General features: G+C 53.8%; 1 protein-coding gene across 2 annotated transcripts in view; it reads right to left on the reverse strand.

Moving 5' to 3' along the window:
- SH3PXD2A (SH3 and PX domains 2A) overlaps positions 1 to 15,931 on the reverse strand; it is a 246,120-nt gene that overhangs the window by 104,256 nt on the left and 125,933 nt on the right. For both annotated transcript variants that reach the window (XM_061162537.1, XM_061162532.1), the window contains exon 5: positions 6,204 to 6,295. In XM_061162537.1, coding sequence (XP_061018520.1) covers positions 6,204 to 6,295 — 92 coding nt within the window. The remainder of the gene's footprint in view (positions 1 to 6,203; positions 6,296 to 15,931) is intronic.

A 15,931-nucleotide genomic window follows, 5' to 3' on the forward strand; every position in this document is an offset into this window, starting at 1 on the left:
CCACTAGCGCTACCTGGAGAGCCCAAATGCTCCATAAACACATCTTCTATTTCCTTCTCCTAGCACCGAGCAGGTAGGTATGACTGTGGAGAAGGTCACCGTGCTGTCAGCGGAAGCCTGGATCCTGAGATTGGGAGTCAGGCTCCCAAGCAAGGCTGATCGAGAGTTTAACCAGGATTGAGGTAGTGGGGGCTCCTGGAGGAGGCTCCCCACCATTTACAGGGCCATCCTGGCTGCACGGCCACCTACACGCTCCATCTTCCTGCTGGGTCCTGAGGCAGGGCTGGCAAAGCCCCCTCTGCCCTGGACACTGCTTTCCCCCAAGGAGGCAGCCCAGCCTCCATCCCCGTCAGAATGGAGAGGGAGGCTGGGAGGCCTTTTCTGGGGTCTTTTCTCACGCCACCACAGCCCCAGAGTGACTCTGTCCTCTGCCCAGGGCCTCCAGCTCTGGAAGCCTTGCTCAGCGCCCTCCACTTCAGCACCTGGGCCACCTTCACGAAGCCGAGGCCCAGACCCCAACCTAGCACGTGGCCCAGATCAGGTAGGACAGGCTCCCTCCCTTGCCGGCCTGCCGGGGCAGGGACACGCAGCAGTGGCAGGGGGGTGGGCCCCGGGCCAGATGGAGACTGGCCATTGGGACAGGCTGGGGCAGGGACGGAAGGTCCCTCCGAACATTGGGCCATTGTTTCAGGCCACAACAGAGGGTGGCTCTGTGGCTCTGGGGGTGAGGAACAGAAACCTGTTTAGCAAGGCCCTGTTCCTCCCATGCAATTTCAAGAATTTAACCAGGGTCTGGCTGGCTTCAGCAGGAGAAAATGGGCTGAGGGGACGGGACCACGCCTAGAGCTGAGAGGGGTGGCAGGGACCAGGAGACCCTCAGTCACTGTGTGAGCCCCCTGGGTGCTTCTGGGGTGTGGGGCTTCCTGCGGGCTCCCAGGCCGATGGGCTGGCAGCAGGCCCGTGAGTGGGAGGTGATGAGAGGGGGCCCCAGCCCTGGCCTCTGTTCTCTCTGTGACATGGGGGCCAAACGTGTGCATGCCACCTGCCCGCGGGCTCAGGCTGAGCACAGAGGGCCACCACTGTCAGAGCAAGAGGACGCTGCGCCCCTACAATTGGCAGACCTGTTCTGGGGGTGGGGGGCAGTTCTCTTGCTGCAGTTCTCCCCAACCCAGGGCTGCCACCATGACGACGGTGAGCCTGGCCTTGGGTGGTGCTGACCACGTGCCAGGCCTGTTCTGGCACTTCCCACGCACCATCCTCCCCACGGCCCCTGGGGGCAGGCACTGTCGTTATTCACACTGGACAGATAAGGAAACTGAGGCACAGAGGGGCCAGAGAACCTAGACCACCCAGCTCCAGAGGGTTGGGGAGTGCTGTTCACTCTGCAACCTGGACAGTGGGCAGTGCAAATTTTAAGCTTGTTAATCAGTCCCGACCTGGGTTCAGTCAACATTTACCAGGGGTCAGGCCCTGCGGAGGGCAGTGGGGGGAGCGGTCAGAGAATGTAGGTCCCCGTGGTGGGGAGAGACCATAAACAATGTGGTGTGGCTAGCGCCACAGCCAAGGGCTACGGGCTTTTGCTGGGGGGCGGGGGGTGGGGGTGGGAAGAGGGCTTCCTGGGATGTCTGAGGACTGAGCAGGACTGGGGTGGGTGGGTGGGGAGAGGGGTCGGGAGTGCTCTACGCGGAGGGGGAGGCTGGGCCTGGGCTTAGGGGCTGAGGACAGCAGGCTGCACCCCGTGTGGGCACCTAAGGATGAGGGCGGGGCCCGTGGGCCAGGAGGTGGGAGAGATGGGGAGGGGGTCTTGGGCCCTCGGGCCTCATGGGGCTGCCCCCCTCCCATCCCTGTTCTCTGAGGGATGTGCAACATGCCAGAGTCTGAGGACAGGGCCGCTGGATGGCCCTTTGAGAACCTTAGGTTCACTGTTTCAGCGATGGGAATCGCAACTTGAATGAAAAGAGGCCTTTGCCGGGTCACGTGGTTGACTGGGTTGGGAGTCCAGCCTGGCAGCCTGGGCTCCCGTTTCCATCACTGACACCACGGGAATCAGAGCTGAGGGACTGGCTGCCGGGAGGCTCCCTGGGGAAGCCAGGCCAGGGGACGCCTGCCTCCCTGGCCCACTGGCTCAGCACAGGGGTCTCGGGGGCTCGAACATGGCTAAGCCAGGGACAGCTGAGCCGGCAGATGTGGCCCCAGGACTGGGTGGCCACGTACACAGCCCAGCGGGTCCCCTTAGGTCCTGGGGTGTGGCCTGCATGGGGCCAGGCTCACCTGGTTGTCAGAGTCCACCCAGGACTTGCCCTGAGCTGAATCCCCTTGCGTTCCAAGGGTGTGTCCTTATCCCCCTCCTTCAGGATATGGTGACCAGGGCCGCTGACACCACTCACCTGTCCTGCACGTCTCCCGCGTACCTTCTCTGGGTACTGGTGATACTGTGATCAGAACGGTCCTGCTCTACCAGACTGACTGACAATAACGTGGGGAGGGAGCAGGGCACGTGGGAGGCAGTGATACATTCCCTGAAGGAAGATGAAGCCAGGACAGGGCAGCCAGTGCCGGGGATTTTATGCAGGAAGGCCAGGGTCGGCCTCGTTGGGCAGCTGTTTGAGTCAAGATTGCAAGGAAGCGCGGGACCAGGCTGGGGGCTCTCCTGGGGAGGGGCTGAGTGTTCCAGGCAGAGCAGAGAGCCAGTGTGAAGCCCCTATGGCAGAAAATGGCTGGAGGGTGCGAGAAGGGGCAGGAGGTGTGGCTGGAGCAGAGCCAGCTGGCAGAGGCAGCAGGTGCCACCAGGGGCGAGGCAGGAGCAGGCGGAAGGGCCTTGACTCTGAGCAACACCAGAGGCATGGAGGAACGTGACAGAAGAGGGACACGATCTGATGTACATTTTTAAGTGGTCGTTCCATCCTCTGTGTTGAAAATGGACCATGGAGGGCAAGGGCAGAAACAGTTGAACAGTCAGGCCAGGATCCAGGGGAGGTGAGGCTTGCCCCACCCCTGCCCCCAGGGTAGCAGCTGGGGAGACGGTGAGATGTGATCAGGGTCTGGGTATATGCTGAAGGTGGTGCCCAAAGGATGCGGTGACATATTGACAGGGTGCTAATCTAGAATAATGCCAGGGTCTGGGGCCTGAGCCAGAGCCCCCTGGAGAGCTGAAGGACCCGTCAGCCAGTAGTTCGAGGAGAGGAGGGCAGGGCGCTGGAGCAACCTTTGCCTTCTAGCTGCTGCCGCCAAGTCACTTCAGTCGTGTCCGACTCTGTGCAACCCCATAAACGGCAGCCCACCAGGTTCCCCTATCCCTGGGATTCTCCAGGCAAGAATACTGGAGTGGGTTGCCATTTCCTTCTCCAATGCTTGAAAGTGAAAAGTGAAAGTGAAGTCGCTCAGTCATGTCCAACTCCTAGCGACCCCATGGACTGTAGCCTACCAGGCTCCTCCATCCATGGGATTTTCCAGGCAAGAGTACTGGAGTGGGTTGCCATTGCCTTCTCAAGCGGCCACATAAGAAGGCAGAACCACCACGGCTGCCAGTACCAGGCTCACCAAACATCTCTATCAAGAACACCCTTTCTGTGTGGGGCCCATGGTCTAGAGCAAAGGCTGGCAGCCCAGAGGTGGACCCCACTTCCCACCCACGGAAGCCAGCAAGTGGCCTGGGATCAAAGCTGAGGGGCTGGGGCCCGTTGCCCACCTCCCCCACCGAGCTGGGCTGTTTTGCAATCTTGTCTTCCTCACAAGATGGAAAGGGCCACAGTCCCCCACCCCAGCCCCCTGAGCGCTCAGAGGTCCTGCAGCAGCACATTTGAAAGAGGCCGGGGTTATCTGCAAAATTCCAATTAAATCCACAGGCTTTGATAATTTGATAAGCCACTCCACAGTCGCCCCAGAGTCAAAATACGCTGTTACTCGATCCCGTGTTTATGTTTCAGGATGGAGGGGGGAGGTGTATGGTGGTCTGGGATGGTGCACACGGTCCTGAGAGGAAGGGATGTGAGCACTTGGCTGATGGATCATCAGCACAGGTCACCCTTGGGTCTGAGCTACGCTCTGCATGCAACACAGGTCTCTCTTCGCAGGTCCTGGAGGCCGAGAGGGGCCAGGGTGGAGAAAACCTCTGGAACTCTGGAGCCACAGCCAAACCCACCTCCTGACCCTCAGGCCTGTCTCGTGCTAGAGTGGTTCTGTTCTCAGGCCCTCTCTTGCCAGATGAGAAGTGAACTGGCCCAGGTGGCTGGTACCACCTCAAGAAGAGGCAGATAACCCCTGTTGCCATGGAAACTTGGAGACTAAATCGCTTTATGGCTCCTCCCTGCAAAAGCCAGGCTGTGATCTGCAGAGGTGGAGTGCGCAAGGAGCCACGTTCCATTCTGTTCCACAACCTCCCATCCAATGGGCCAGCAGCACTGGCCGGGTTATCTCAGTACACGTGTCATTTCGGTAAGCCCCTGAACTGCCCCAGGAGTCCAGCATTCCTGCTTTTCAGGGATAGAAACACAGAGAGGCTGGGAACATGATCTGAGATCACAGAGACTTGAGTGGTGGGTCTGGACCCCAGAGCCTGCCCTGCAAAGCCACGCCTGCGGCCTCACCAACACATAACTGTCTCCCTAAGCCTAGTTTCCACCATTCCTTGACGGCCTTCCAGGGATGGGCAAAAGGCTAACCTATTGCCATTACTCGGTTTCCCTGGTGGCTCAGTGGTAAAGAATCTGCCTGTAATGCAGGAGTTACAGGAGATGCAGGTTCGATCCCTGGGTTGGGAAGATCCCCTGGAGGAGGGCATGGCAACCCACTCCAGTATTCTTGCCTGGAGAATCCCATGGACAGAGGAGCCTGGAGGGCTACAGATCATGGGGTTGCAAAGAGACGGACACGACAAGCAACTGAGCATGCACGCACACATTGCCATTAGTGTGCAGGTGAAATAAGACCAACTTATTTAGCTGACCACCAGAGAGAGGGTGTGGGGTCACCAATCAAAGGCAGGGTCAGCTGATTTTATGGCCATGCACCTGCTACTTCACCCAATCAGTGACAATCCCTCTGGGCACACGATCATGTGTGACTCCAAGGATCAACCCACCTGGGGAGGGACATCTCCTCTCTCCCTGTGGAAGGAAGCTGAACAAGAGGCTCTGAGAGGCCAGCACAACTGGGGAGTGGCAGGGCCAGGTGGACCTGGGGATGCTGCGGCTGAGGATGGAGTCTGGGCATGTGTGTGCGATTCCAGCATGACCTAGTGGGTCATCTTGACCACCTGGCCCAGAGAAGGAAAAAAGACCTGCTTGGTTCCCTATTTCTCCCCAGCATGGAAAGTCGACCATCTCTGGACCATAAGGAATCAAAAGGTTTTGGTTCAAGTCTCATGCCTGTTCCATACCCAACCATCTGTATGACTTCCAGAAAATCCACCTAACCTATGGGCCTCAGTTTCCCCCTCTGCAAACTGGGCTACCCTGTGTGCATGCTATGTCACTCAGTCACATCTGCCTCTTTGCAACTCTGTAGACCATAGCCCGCCAGGCTCCTCTGTCCATGGGATTCTCCAAACAAGAATACTGGAGTGGGTTGCCCTGCCCTGCTCCAGGGGCTCTTCCCGATCCAGGGATCGAACCCAGGTCTCCTACATTGCAGGCGATTCTTTACTGCTGAGCTACTAGGGAAGCCCCCTAGGCTCCCTAAGAATATTGTAAAATGCTACAGGTAAAAGCCATTTGGTAAACACTCTGCACGCACTTGTTGTTTTTGATAATGATTGTTAGATCTGTTGCCACAGCCCAGGACTGCTGGGTTATTCTGCAGGTGAGGTTCGCATGGGCAGCACATGTCCTCCTGATACTACATGTCAGTTGGGCGCTTGGTAGTGTCAACAAATAGGAGCAACGACTGCTAATCCCATGTCTGAATGGCATATTTTCTGTTATCTTGTCTGCTCCTGACAATAAGCTGTAAACCAGAAAGAGTTTGCACGAAAACCTGCTCCCCAGATGCAGAGACACCCTCCCTTGCCAGGTCTGGAGTCAGAGAAATGAGGAACAAGCCTTGGTCATAGGAGTCTGGGGACTGATGCTCTTCCTTCCTTTGGTCCATGTCTGCTTAGCCTCATTGGCCTGGCCAGCACTCCCTCTACTGTATCCCCACGTCTGGAGCCTCTCCAGGCTGGCCTCAGCATTAGCCTCACAGGAGAGGCTTGAGCTACCACTTACTCTTTGGGGGGGTTGACATCCTCCGGTCGGGCCTCAAAGAACCGAAAGACTTCATCACACTGTGAAATATGGGGCGGCAGCCGGACAAGGGCCTGTGGAAAGATAGGAAGAAAGGGCATTAGGCCTGAGGACACTGGGAGCAGGAAAACCAAAAGCGAGGTCAGCTTGGGCCAACAGTGATGGGGGGAGGCTTGAGGACTGTGCCAGGGAAGACATAGTGAACAGGTACCACCAGCTACCCACCCACCACCCAACCAGACAACTAATCAAGAAATTAACTAATCAGCTAACTAATGAAACAACTCTCCCTTCATCTATCCATCCATCCCTCCCATCAACTAACCAACCATTCCATTACTGAACTTACCACACAGTCAATAAACCCAGCCCAGTTCAGTGTGGAATGGTGGGGGGAGTAGGGTGAGGTCAGGCAAAGCCCTGCTTCTTGGCCCCTCATTTAGGATGGAGAGAAGACAGTCAAAGCAATCAACCTGTCAACCATCCAGCCAGCAATTCAACCAACCAATCATCTAATCAGCCAGTTAACCAACTAAACAACTAGCCAACCAAATGAAAAAGGAAAAAAGAAAGGGAGATCATTAAACCCTAGGTCTTAGGGTCCTTGCTGCTGCTAACTCACTTTAGTCGTGTCCGACTCTGTGTGATCCCATAGACGGCAGCCCACCAGGCTCCCCCGTCCCTGGGATTCTCCAGGCAAGAACACTGGAGTGGGTTGCCACTTCCTTCTCCAATGTGTGAAAGTGAAAAGTGAAAGTGAAGTTGCTCAGTCGTGTCTGACTCTTAGCGACCCCATGGACTGCAGCCAACCAGGCTCTTCCATCCATGGGATTTTCCAGGCAAGAGTACTGGAGTGGGGTGCCATTGCCTTCTATGCTCAGGGTCCTTAGGAACGTATTATTCTGCATGAACCCTGAAAGGGTTCTCTCTTGCCCACAGAATAAGTCCAAAATCCTTAACTCCACAATCCAAGGCCTTTTCCCACCAGCCTCGTCCCCCACTCTAGCCACACCCCAGCCTCACCAGATACACACAGCCTCTAAGTACTCACTGCACCATTAATTATTTAATGACAAGCTGGTCATTCTACCATGGACAATAGGGTGCTATGACAGAGTCTGACTGGACCTGGGAAGATTAGGAAAGGAGATGGTTTTAGGAAAGTCTCTTTGAAGCTGATTGCTGAGAGACAGGTAAGAACTGACAGGTCAAGGGACTTCCCTGGCGGTGCATTGTCTAAGACTCCGCACTCCCAATGCAGGGACCCAGGTTTGATCCCTGGTCAGGGGACTAGGTCCCACGTGTTGCAACCAAGACCTGGTGCAGCCAAATAAATAATAAAAATACATAAATATTTAAAATATAAAATGATGAATTAAAAAACAAAAAAGAATTGACTGGTCAAGGTGAGGGTCAGGGGACCAAGTATGGCGGCTCTAGGACCGGCCGGAGGTTGGGTGTGGCAGGGTCTAATAGGGCTTTGCTTAGGCCAAGTTGAACTGAGCCTGGAGGAGCAGAACAAGCTGATGGGTGTGGAAAGGCTTCTTAGTAGAGTGGGCAGGAGTTTGGCCCAAGGGGTGTGCAGGATTCGGGCAGGCGGGAGGAGGTGGGCATCCCCAGGAGGAAAACTGTGCAGGCGGGGGTGAGGGGAGCTGTGAGTTTGTCGTCCAGGAGGGGTGAGAGCCTGCTGCTGGAAAGTGAGGGACGAGGGTCAGAGGTGATCAGTTTCCTGCTCTGCACCAGCACGGATGCCACACCTTTCAGCCTGGGCACCTGGACCGATGCTGACCCGGCTCAGTCCGGTGGAGTGGTGGGGGGATGTAGGGTGAGGCCAGGCAAAGCCCTGCTTCTGGGCCCCTCATTCAGTATGGAGAGAAGACACTGGGGTGATCCTTTAATACAGACAGACAGATGAGGTCAAAGTAGGGTGGGGGACAGGGCCAGTCCTGGAACTCTGGGCTAGAGCCAAGGGAAGAAAGACGGAAACCCTGGATGACAGGAGTGTGAAGAACTGCTGATAAGGAGGCTCCGGAGCAGTGGCCAGCTGGATGGGAGCCTGTCTCGAGCCCGTGCCTCCCCAGGCTCTCTGCACTGGGGCTGCTTCAGGTGCAGTGACCTGACCCGGCAGCTCCCCTGTGCCAACCATGCTGGGCCTCCATGATGTGGCCACCTCGTGATGGTCCCATGAGGGCAGATCTCATTCCCGTGTTACTGAGGAGACCGAGAGTCAGGGAGGCCACGTGGCCTGCCCACATGTGGGAAAGACCTAGCTAGAAAGGAAGTTCCATGCGGGCGGAGATTTTAGTCTGTTTTGTTGACTGCTGTGTGCCCAGATCCTAGGAGAGAGCCTGGCACTCAGGGAGTATTTGTGCAAATGAATGAATGAATAAGGCTTTGGTGTGCAGCACCGATAGGACATAATAGAGGGGCAAGAAAAGCACATGTGGTCTTCGGTTGCGTTGACAGAGGTATAGTGTTGAGGAATAGACGTGATCGTTTACTTCTTCTCTGAGCTGCTCAGGTAGTGATTCAAGCGTGGCATTGAACACAGCGGCCTTTCCGGATGCCAAACCCACAGCTGGGCAAGAGGGGACAAGACCTGATCTTAGCAGGTAAAACACACTGTGCATCTCCCAGCTGCTCCTTCCAGAGCCTGCGGTTTTCCAAGGGTCTCTAACAGATCACATCCCCAAGACCAGGCAGGGAAAAACAAAAGAAAGGAAATTAACATTCAAAGAGTAACTACCACGTGTCAGGCACTATCGTAGGACTCTCCAATCATCCAACAAGCAGGGAGCCTTTTGGTGTATGCCCGGGTGGTACAGGCATGAGCCAGACATAGCGCCTGCCCTCACAAGCATACATCTAGTGGGGCAGACCCCGTACTGTCCTGGAGGTACCCATCACTGCACTGCTTCCATTTATGGTGGGGACACTGAGGCTCCTGGGGGTGAAGCCACAACTAAAATAAGTGGCAGAATGAAGCCCTGCACTCAAACATAGCCTGGGGGGACTTATCCCTATAGTGTTTAAGTTTTAATTTAACACACATGGTAGGTGCTGCATTGGTCCCCAGGAGAGAAGGATAGAAGGAAAGAAAAACTGAGGAAGAAGAGAGAGACAGAGAGATGGAGGGGAGGAGAGGAAGTTGGAGACAAAGACAGAGATGGAGGGAGAGGCAGAGACAAAGAGAGAGAGATGGAAAGAGAGAGAGAGAAGGAGAGAAAGGCAGAGACAAAGAAACAGACAGAGAGATGGAGAGACGGAGAGGGACAGGGAAACTGAGAGGCAGAGACAGAGAAATGGAACGCAGGCATGTGCAGAGAGCAAGGGCCCCTGGTGGCAGGGAGGCAGGAGGGGGTCGGGAGGGAGCACTAATGGGCCGGGATGGGCAGGAGGCAGGAGGGAAGCGTTCCCAGGGACCCAGGCTGTGTGCAGAGTGGCTGCCAGCGTGACCTCCCTGACAGCAGAGGGAGGGGGCCAGGGCAGGCGCCCTCCCACACGGGCGCAGAGCGGCGCCTGGCTCCCCCAGCGGCAGCGGTGAACACAGGGGCTCTTCATGCCGACAGAGACCGGCATTCTCGGGGCAGAGGACGCGTGGGCTGGAAGGGCCTCAGACAAAGAGGCCTTTCGGGCAAACCACTGCGGCATCTTTATTTAACAGAGCGCCCCGAGGGGAGCCGCATTGAGGGCTCGTCCTGATTTCAGGCTGACAAGAGGCTCTTGGCTCAGAGCAGCTTCCATCAGAGACGCCGCCAAGCCCAGCTCCAGCCAAGATCATTTGGCAGGAGCGCTGGGTGCTGAGCAGTCAGTCCCCAAGGCCTGGGCTGGTGATGACAACCAGAGCGGGGAACCCCCAAACCTAGCTCTTCTTGCAGGAGCTGGTAGGGGCCAATCTGTGGGCACCTCAGGGGCATCACCCCTGGCTCAGACCTAAAATGCTGTCATTGGGCATTCAGCATGCACACCGTGAGGTGGTTAAGTCAGGGACTCAGGGCTAGGCAGACGTGAATTTGAGTCCTAGCTCTGCTATTCACAGGCTATGTGATGCTGAATGCCTTGCTTGCCCTCTCTGGTTTCAGTATGATGGATCTCATAGGGTACCTGCCTATTAGGAGGTTAAATGAGATCGTGGATATGAGGAGCCTAGCACAGTGCTTGGCACTGAATTAACAGTAAAATTTAGGGACTTCCCTGGTGGTCCTGGCTTCCCTGGTGGCTCAGACAGTAAAGAATCTGCCTGCAATGCAGGAGTTCAGTTCAGTTCAGTTCAGTCGCTCAGTCGTGTCCAACTCTTTGCGAACCCATGGACTGCAGCACTCCAGGCTTCCCTGTCCATCACTAACTCCCGGAGCTTACTCAAATTCATGTCCATTGAGTCAGTGATGCCATCCAACCATCTCATCCTCTGTCATCCCCTCCTCCTCCCACCTTCAATCTTTCCCAGCATCAGGGGCTTTTCCAATGAGTCAGTTCTTCGGATCAGGTGGCCAAAGTATTGAAGTTTCAGCTTCAACATCAGTCCTTCCATTGAATATTCAAGACTGATTTCCTTTAGAATTGACTGGTGGGATCTCCTTGCAGTCCAAGGGACTCTCAAGAATCTTCTCCAACACCACAGCTCAAAAGCATCAATTCTTCGGCGCTCAGCTTTCTTTACGGGTTCAATCCCTGGGTTGGGAAGATCCCCTGGAGAAGGGAATGGCAACCCACTCCAGTATTCTCGCTTGGAGAATTTCCTGAACAGAGCAGCCTGATGGGCAATAGCCCATGGGGTTGCAAAGAGTCGGACATGACTGAGTGACCACATTTTTATTTTCACTGGTGGTCCAGTGGTTAACAATCTGACTTGTAATGCAAGGGACATAGGTTCGATCCCTGGTCCGGGAACTAAGATCCCACTTGCCTCAGAACAACCAAGCCCATGTGCTACAACCAGAGAGTCTGTGCATCACAACAAAAGGTTCTGAATGATACAATGAAGCTTCTGCATGCTGCAACTAAGACCTGGCACACCAAATAAATAAATAAAAACTTAAAAGTACTGAACGTTGGTTATACTATTGTCCTCATTATCATTATCCATTAGGTGAGAGCAGTGAGGCATACTAGAAAGAACAGGAGTCAGGAGACTTCAGTTCTAGGTCCAATTCTGCTATTATACACTGCTACATGACCTCGAGCAGCTCACCTCACCTCTCTGGTTGTTGCTCCTTTTAGGATAAAATAGACTAGCCCTAGAATCTCAAACTTAGCTCATGGAACACATGTTGGATGAGATAAAATGAGTTCCGTGGGCACACGTGAAATGGTGCTTCATAGATCCCTGACTGGGTCTTGGTGGGCAACATGTTCATCAGCACAGCAAAGGCAAGAGACCCGCAGAGCTGTGTTCAGGCCAGTAGTTATTAATAATAATGACATCCTGGAAGACAGACTCATGTAATCATCACATTAAGAGATTGGTATGACTATGACTCCAATTTTACAGAAAAAGAAACTAAAACACCGAGAGGTTGAAACATTTCTCAAGGCCACACAGCTACCAGGGAGCAATATTTTGAATCAGGTGCTCTGAGTCCAGAGCCTATGCTCTGTCTCGTCTGCAACTCTGTACTGCCTCCGGCATTGCCCACAGGTTGCTATGGTGGAGCTGGTTTTCCAAACAATTCCTATTGACAGCCGGTGGAACACAGCTAGGCAAATCCAGGCTACAGACTTTCTGACGTTTCTTCCAGCTTTAACAGTCATTGGCTCTAGGGCTTTAAACAGCACCATCATCAGTGAATTCAGGGTCTAATCTACCACAAGCTTGGTCTTTGCAAGTGCAGCAGTGGCATGGGAGGGAGGCCCCAGGCAGACTTGGCTCAGGCCCTGTGCTTCAAAATGATCCCCCTCCAAGAAGCCCACCATTCTGGGTAATGTCTGAAGAGGTATTCAGTGATGTCTGCAGCTAACAAGTGACTGAGCCAGTGTTCAAATGCAGATTGGATTAAGTCGCTCAGTCCTGCCGACTCTTTGCGACCCCATGGACTGCAGCTAACCAGCTCCTCTGTCCATAAGATTTTCCAGGCAAGGATACTGGAGTGGGTTGCCATTTCCTTCTCCAGGGGATCTTCCCAACCCAGGGATCGAACCCGGGTCTCCTACACTGCAGGCAGATTCTTTATTGAGTGAGCTACAAGGGAAGCCCCAGGGTAACGTCTACCTTAGGACAAAACAACAAAAAAAGCAGTTTCGCATTTGTCAAAGCAACTGGGGGAGTCCTGCTCTTTCCACGGGATCAAACACTCTCCTATTTTTAGCAGCATCATTTTGGCTTCTAATCAATGGAAATCTTATAGGTAAAAACCCAGGAACTCTTGGTGGTGGAGGACGGGGGGGGGGGGGGGGGGGGGGGCAGGGGGCTGGAGTCCCACCCATTTTGCCCCCATTCCCACCCCTGGGGCTGCTTCTAACCTGCTCAGATTATTCCTCCTAGATCAGCATCTTGGAAGCTGGGAGTTCACCGAACTTGCATAAATCAGAGTATTTCAAACGCATGAATTCTCTTTTTGAAGGATCTAAGCAGCAAATTCTTTTGAAATGGAAATAGTGCTTAATTCGCAATTGCCGTTTAAGCCATTTCACAAGTGATACTAGTAATTGGGGCCTTGGGGACATGTCACCCTCCTTGGAGGCTTCCTCTGGCTGGATTCCCTCGTGCTGGTTAGTGAAGACACAAAGACAGCAGATGGGGCCTTTGAGGGGCTCTTGCCCTGAAGAAGATGGACACACGGGAATGAACTGCTAGGAGGGTGAGTGTGCCGTGCAGAGCCTGCGTGGAGTACTCAGTGTGGCCAGCTTTCCCTGGGGAGTGGGGAGGCTTCTGGGAGGGGGGCCTGGAAGCTGAATGTGTGCCTAGGAAAGAGACCAGCACAGACCAAGGGGTGGAGGAGACCTAGGGGAATCTGGCTAGCTGTGGATGGCTGTGCTTCTGCGGACTGGGCTGTAAGGCAGGGGGCTGAAGCCAAAGCAGCCCATGGAACCACCCACAGAGGACCCGGCTGAGCTGCTCAGAGGTTCTTGTGGGCAGTGAGGCTCCTCAGAACACTTCTCCGTGGAAAATGGACACTATCAGCTTGATCCCAGGCTGGAAACGCTTTTTTTTCTGGGTCTGTCTGGACCAGAAAAGATGAAGAGATTCTGCCAGCTGGGTTTACTCCAAGTACCAGACCTCTCAGGAGGCATGAATGCGTCAGTCTTGGCTCTGCCTCAGTCTACCCCCACCAGGAACACTGCTGGCCCAGGCCTGCCTTAGCATAAGGGACACAGGAACAAAGTAACTCTCCCTGTGTCTAGGACTGAGCAGTCATGTCCTGCTTTTGAGAGGACTGTTTCTGTTGCAACATGAATCTTGTTCTTTATTAACACGAGAGACAATGATGGGCCATGATGGGAAACTCTCACAGTGGGAGGGGGAACGGCTGGGGCTAAGAACCTCCAAGTAATAGCCTCAGTTTTTGAATCTGAGAAGTGGGGCTAAAAATGAATGTGTCTGGGAAATGCAGAGGGTTGGGAGGGGGGTGCTTTCCTTACCCCAACAGGGCTGATCCCCTGTTGGGCCTGGAGTCTTTCCCTCAGTCAAATTCCAGCCAAGCCCTCATCCCTCCAACAAAGGAAGTCCTTGATTCTGAAACCAAGTTGATGGTGGACCGCAGGAATAATAGAAGGGAACTCAGCTTTTGGGGTAACAAAAAATTATAGTTGCATCCACCAGGAAATGGAGACTTGTATAAGCATTGTTACATGGCAGAGGGTGGGCTGACTATTCTCAAACACCCTTTCTCACTGTCCACCTCCTGGGATATTTATTTTATCCCATAGACAAACACTGCAAACATGTATTTCACACACAGGAATGGGGTAGACGGAGTCATTTACGGGACAGATTGTTCATCTGAGCCCCCAAAGTATAGCTCACGCTTGTTAGTGAGATGAAAGTCTTCAAATTGTTGAGGCCACAGAACCATTAAATATTAACCGCATAACCATTCTGCCCATTAAATTAATTTATGGAGTAACAGAAAAGCCTTTGGAACCCCTCTTGATAGACAGCGGCCCTCAAGAGCCACATAAAACAATCAGCCGACTGGCACTTGGTAAATTTTCCGTGACGCTCATCCAATCTGCTCCATATATGTTTAAAGTTAACACTGAGATCTGGGCTGTGAAACTGCCATCAGGTGGAGGGACTGGCTGGCCAGCGAAGGCAGGGAGCCCGAAGTCTAGGGGAGTCCACTGCACGGTCAGACTTTCCATGTCTGAGTCCTGGCAGAGGAGCTGGCTATGCCGTGCACAAGGCCGGCTTCACAATCTTGGGCGCATTTGAGTCCCCAGCAAATCCCAGACTCGAAGCCCATGCTGCCTAGCAGGTCCAAGGAAGATTCTGGCCAGCCAAGCAGAGCTGCCTGGGCAGGTACTGGAAATCAAACTCTAGAGGTTCTGAGCAGCATGTCCAAGGACAGGTGGAAATGAGGCAGGGCTGGCCTTGGGGTGGACTGCACGTGGCTCTGACTGTGAAGTTGGCTGTGGGGGGCAGTGATGCTGAGTGAAATGTTGGACCCTAAGTGGCACAAGACAGGATGACCGGGCGGCAGGGCTGTGACGTGCAATGCCGGAGGGCAGTGACCATGGACTGCAGCTGGACTTATCACTAATGATCATTCCAAGGTCACTCCAAGGTCTCAGACAATCGGACCACAGATCCCAGCTTTCAAGTTCAGCAGAATTAAAGGTCACTTCTGCACTGCCCCGCCCCCTCTGCCATTCTCGGAGTAAATTACCGTCTCCAAGCTGCCTGGCTGCCTGGTGAACCCATGACATTGCTCTTGTTGCCTGGCCCTGAGCAGTTCTCATCTATGCTAATTAGGTTAGGGGGCCCCCTCTCCTCTTGCAGACCCCACTTAAATGGTTTCCCAGCCACCAGTAGTACCACTGGGGCCCCAGAGTCCTCGTCCTGACTTAGGAGTCCTGTTCAAAGCCTGATCCCAGGAGATAAGATGTTATCACTTTCTTGCTCCAGACAACCCAGGAGACGGCATTTCCACGGAGCCCAACTGCAAATGCCCCAGGCTCCACCAGCTCAGGGAGGCCGAGGCTGATGTAAACCATAAGTCCCAGAGGCAAGAGGCTCCCTCCTGCCCTGTGCCCTTCCTCAAATAGCTCTGCCCATTTGTTTAACTGCTTAAGAGAGGAATAAAGAGAAATAAAAGCACAGGCTGCAGCCATCAATTTAACTGGAATTGGCGATTGCCCTTTAAAGAGAAAAATGGATATTGATCTGAAGAAGAGAAACTTCTAACTTAAGGAAATTCATCATCAGGGCATACTTTTACCTTAAGGCAGAAAAAGTGACCGAGCATAATTTGCACAGCCACAGAATTCAAACTTAGGATAAGGGAGAAGATTTGGGAGCGCTTGCCTCTCCATCGTCTTGGCAACACCAGTTACTAAATTGAGCAACTAGGTTCTTATTTAAATATTTTATTATTGACAAGTGTTCCAAATTATGAAATATTTATGCAAAAAGGAGCCTTATGGTAACAACTCCATGTAGGGACAGAACATTTCAGAAGTTACAAACACTGTGAGATATATTCTCCTGCTCAACCCCTTCATGAACCCCACGAGACAAGATATTTTTACCCCCTCATCTTACAGATCAGGAA

Source organism: Dama dama, chromosome 15 (genome assembly GCF_033118175.1).
Source record: "Dama dama isolate Ldn47 chromosome 15, ASM3311817v1, whole genome shotgun sequence".
NCBI lineage: Eukaryota > Metazoa > Chordata > Mammalia > Artiodactyla > Cervidae > Dama > Dama dama.